This window comes from Engraulis encrasicolus, chromosome 13, assembly GCF_034702125.1.
Source record: "Engraulis encrasicolus isolate BLACKSEA-1 chromosome 13, IST_EnEncr_1.0, whole genome shotgun sequence".
NCBI lineage: Eukaryota > Metazoa > Chordata > Actinopteri > Clupeiformes > Engraulidae > Engraulis > Engraulis encrasicolus.
This window is the reverse complement of record NC_085869.1, coordinates 25684577-25689576: the sequence shown is the minus strand read 5'-3', so window position 1 is coordinate 25689576 and position 5000 is coordinate 25684577. Positions and strand designations below refer to the sequence as shown.

At 45.4% G+C, this 5000-nt stretch overlaps 1 protein-coding gene across 1 annotated transcript in view; it reads left to right on the top strand.

Annotated features, from left to right (window-relative positions):
• Positions 1-5000, top strand: part of kalrna (kalirin RhoGEF kinase a) — a 329205-nt gene that overhangs the window by 176354 nt on the left and 147851 nt on the right. The window contains exons 10-11 of the mRNA XM_063213586.1: positions 1-105; positions 2956-3186. The exon at positions 1-105 is cut by the window's left edge and continues 27 nt beyond it. Coding sequence (XP_063069656.1) covers positions 1-105; positions 2956-3186 — 336 coding nt within the window. The remainder of the gene's footprint in view (positions 106-2955; positions 3187-5000) is intronic.

The following is a 5000-nucleotide window of genomic DNA, read 5'->3' as shown; positions in this document are numbered from 1 at the left end:
AAGGTGTGCAGTGAGGGGGGCCTGCCCTCGGGCATGCAGGACCTGGAGCTGGCCATACACCACCACCAGACCCTCTACGAGCAGGTCACACAGGCCTACACCGAGGTGAGTCACGGACACACGCGCACACACACACACACACACACACACACACACACACCACCAGACCCTCTACGAGCAGGTCACACAGGCCTACACCGAGGTGAGTCACGGACACACGCACACACACACACACACACACACACACACACACACACACACACACACACACACACACACACACACACACACACACACACACACACACACACACACACACACACTAAATTAAATTCAATTAATACGATTTATATATGTATAATCCAATGAAAGAATATAAACACATTAACTTGTCGTCTTTGTTAAGTTTTAGGCAAAATGTGTGTCATTTTCTTGTACAGCGTGTCCATGATTTTGGGCTCTTTTTTCAAGATTTTTTTGGGCTTGACTCTTAACTTTAATTTTTGTGATAGGACAGTTAGAGGGTAACAGAAAGCGAGTGGGAAGAGAGAGAGAGAGAGAGAGAGAGAGAGAGAGAGAGAGAGAGAGAGAGAGAGAGAGAGAGAGAGAGAGAGAGAGAGAGAGAGAGAGAGAGATAGGGAAGGCTCGGCAAATGACCCTGGCCGGACTCGAACCCGGGTCGCCGGTGTAGCACTTATAGGACACTTATTCTCATTAAACATTATAGTAAACCGATTAAATATGCTTCATGTAAACATTCAAATAATCTTGAATATAAGAGGTTGAAATATTTAAAACTATTATATTAGGTGGTTTATATACACTGATTAACCAAGGAAACTTCCTGCCATGGCAGGGCTCCAGAAAGTCTCAATACAAACGGTTCACAACAAGACAGAGATGAGACAAAATCATAATCAGGGTGTGGGGAGAGCATGAAGCAAAACATTAGGACGGACGCGGGGTCGAGTAAACACCCGTCAGCAGTAACTAATGTGTTGTAAACAAAATATCGCAATCACGCACCACCGTGAGCTTGTTTGTCCAGTCACTGGCAGTGTTGAGTGGTGACATTGCGTGCAGTGTTTTCTTCTCTTTCAGCACTCCCCTCAAAAGCTACAGATTTCTATCTTTTCTTCAGCGTGCTTTCAGGAATGAAATGTTGGGGAGTGTGGTTTTGAGCTGGAGAAAATGGAAATGGACTAAAAATGTGCTGTCTCACATTTGAGAAAAATCGTTTTTGGGGGATGAGATGCAAACAAGAGATAAATAGACGAACATCAGTAGGTGGTGATTTCTTCTTTCTTTCTTTGTTTTTCTCAAGAGCCATATGACCAGAAGGTCTGAGTCAAACATCTTTGTTTTATGAAAGGTGCCCTTTTGCTTGCTGGCTTTAAACCAAGACAGACAGGCACCCTGCGTGTGGGTTTCACTGTTTGCCATAAAGTATGCTCACCACCACCACCACTAATCTGTAGCACTGGACTTCATGCTTTTCGGGAACATGATTCTTAGTCACAAAAAAGGTTTACACAAAGGTTTACCTTTCAGAAAGAAAATACGACAATTCTTACCCAACCTCCCTTTTATTCTGGACGTTATTCTGTCTCTTTTCAAACAGCATACTTTGGCCATAAGTGCTGTTGGTTTGAGATAAATGGCGGGGGACGGTTTAGCAATGTTTGTCCTCATTGTGCTGCGGATAAAGAAAAGCAAACATTCCTGAGACGGCTATCATTTTGCAATTTGCCATAGAGATATGATTATAGGTTGGACAAACCCAATTTAGGCAACAGAGCTCAGAGCAGATTGGGTCTGGGGTGAGGTGAGGTGGGGTGATTGGGGGGGGTTGGAATGGAGTTGTAATGAAAAGGCTGATTTATAGGCCTAGACAGTGTTCAGACGCAAGGTCTTATCATTTCCCGGTTGGTTTGATTAAAAGGTTCTAGAATGTTCGATGGCGTGATTTCAGCCATTCGTGTTCCAAACCATACAGTGGTTTCAGTAGCATGCGGTCAGAGATGTGACAGTGTAGATTCCCATTCATTCATCCATGTTAGTCAAAAGACCTCAGTTATAGATTCCATTTTGGAGCATGAAGACCCAGAAGAATTCTTCAGGTTTAGTTTGATGATAGAGAGCAGATGCATTACAAACGATTCTCAAGATTATCCCCCTGCCCTCTTAGAGATAGTGAAAAGACTGGCATTGCAAAGGATTCTTACAGCTATAATATACTCACTCCCCCTCCCCCCATCCACATCACTCACCTCCAGGTCAGTCAAGACAGCAAGGCCTCAGTGGTCAGAAGATTCAGATTGCAACACATTCTTACAGCTACACATTATTGACTGTTTACTGTAAAACACAAATATAAGATTTTTTTTATTTCATTTTTATTTTATTTTGTCATTGCCAGTATTTTATTCTAATCTACACTGGAGAGCAGTTTTTAGACCTTTATTTACTAATACAATCATCTTTACGTTCAAGTGTTAGTTCTACAGTATGTATGACCATTTCTCTTTCGCCTATAAAGGTTTCATTTATTTACAAATAGAGAGAGTAGAGAGAGAGAGGTTCCATTGGCCCATTGTTTCCGGGTTCTATAATTGCAAGGGGGAGGGGGGGGGATCCCCCTTTAGGCAGACCTAAGGACTGTTCTATTCAATGCTAGGAGCATTATGACACGCCCCTTTAGGCAGACCGGAACCTGGTCATGTTAGGTGCCCATAGCAACCTATTACAATGGCATATCTCTATACTTAAACAATCTCTGCTGTCCCTGTCCCTGTCCCCAATGCTCCTCCATGGCCTCCAGGTCAGCCAGGATGTTTACTAATGTAATCATCTTTATGTTCAAGTGTTAGTTCTACAGTATGTATGAACATTTCTCTTTCGGCAATAAAGGTTTTCCTGTCCCTATCTCTATCCCTGTCCCCAATGCTCCTCCAGGTCAGCCAGGATGGCAAGGCTCTACTGGACGTCCTACAGCGCCCCCTGAGCCCTGGGGATGCGGAGTCCCTGACGGCGCAGGCCAACTACTCCAAGGCGGTGCACTGCATCCTGGACGTGGTGCACGAGGTGCTGCACCACCAGCGCCGCCTGGAGAGCCTCTGGCAGCACCGCAAGGTCCGCCTGCACCAGCGCCTCCAGCTCTGCGTCTTTCAACAGGACGTGCAGCAGGTACGCAACGCATGCGCACGCACACACAATTCAAAGTAATGCCATGATACGACACACATACACACACACATGCATTTCACTTTGAATTTCAGCTACACCACCCATTGAGAGTACACACACGCTCACACTTTCCTACACACCACTCTGTGAAGCGACCTTGGGTGTTTTGAAAGGCGCTATATAAAACGAAAGTATTATTATTACAATTTCGTACAAGCCTGACACACACACACACACACACACGCTCATGCGCGTGCGTACACAGCAGGACGGAAGCAGGAGAGGCAGTCTCTACATTTGGTACAGATTTTTTTTGTTCGACATGACATTGAAAAATAAGTCATTTAAGTACTGTATTGTTTACAATGCCTGAAGCAAGGCAGGTATAGATGCCTTGCACAACGACACTTCAGACATAGATGAAATATGGGTTTTGAAGCCGTGAAGATAAAGACAATAGACCTGATTCCAACAGAGGAAGTTCAATTGCTTTGGGTGACAGAAAACTCTGACAGCCTTTTATTCTCATCCACAGTCATGTGAGCTGCACTCTGGTAATGAAGGTCTTATAGCAGCCACCTCCACTAACAGCCTGTAGTTCCGGCCTGATGGCCAGGGCCAGATTAAGACCTTGTGGGGCCCCTGGGCTATAGGTTGCTGTAGGCCCCCACAGAAGACAGATTCCGCAATAAAATTAGTTAGACAGCGTTCCAAGCCGGGAATGATGATTAGCAAGACTGAAAACTCAAACTGAACAGCAGAGCAGTTCTTAAATTCGGCATCTTGTCACAATTCTACAATAAATGACCATGCAGGTGGGGGCCCCTAGGCTGCAGCCACATCTAGCCTGTGGGTTAATTCGGGCCTGCTGATGGCTCACCTCCACATATGAATTACTGACGCATTTGAATTACAGTGATAGTCGTACACATTCAGTCTTGCAGTAGGTATGTCTGCTAAATGTTACTCTACCCTCCGTAAACCTGTGGTTTTATAGCAAGCATGGAGTCCACATGCGTTATCTGTGTTGACTCATAGCAGTGTCATAGCCTCGGGTATCTGTTCTCAAGACTTGCTACCTACTGTAAACATGGCACGGTGAGCTGCGATCCCGAGGCCTCCAGGCCTCACCCAGGAATGTGACTTAATCTCTCGGCCCGGGAGTGGAGTGGAGAGGAGAGGAGAGGAGATTGTGGGTACGAATCCATTTAAATGTATTTGCGTTCCCCCCGCTGTTAATGGACAGCTATTTATTTCTCCAGCATCATGTTAGCTTGTTTGGTTTTATGCTAATTTCCTGTAATATATCCATATTTTTTAAAGGGGAAGGTGGGCGGGCGGAGTGTTGACAAGGGAGATTTGTCAACATATGACTATAAATTGAGGGTTGTCCACATCGTGTTTTTTTATTTATTTGCACAGTTTTTTTTTCCCTCCCCTCCTGCCTCCTTCACTCTAATATTGGATATCTGCCCGGAGAGTACAGTTAATATCCCTTGCATTAGGGCCTCGGCACATTCCAAGGCTGGAGGAGCTGGATTTCACCCCAAAGACAGGGGTGGTTTATCAGGCGGAGCGAGCCCAGCGCAGGGTTGCCAGATGAGACTGATGATTTCCAGCCCCCCCCCAAAAAAACGCTCAAAACCCACCTGGAAGCACTAAATCCCGCCCAATTCTATTGATTTCTATGGCCAAAAAAATAGCAAAAAAACCCGCCCAAGTGCCATTTTTACCCGCAGACGGCCATCCTAAAGAGCCCAATTGGGCGAGAAACCACGCAATCTGGCAACACTGGCCCAGTGTAGCCTGGGTCA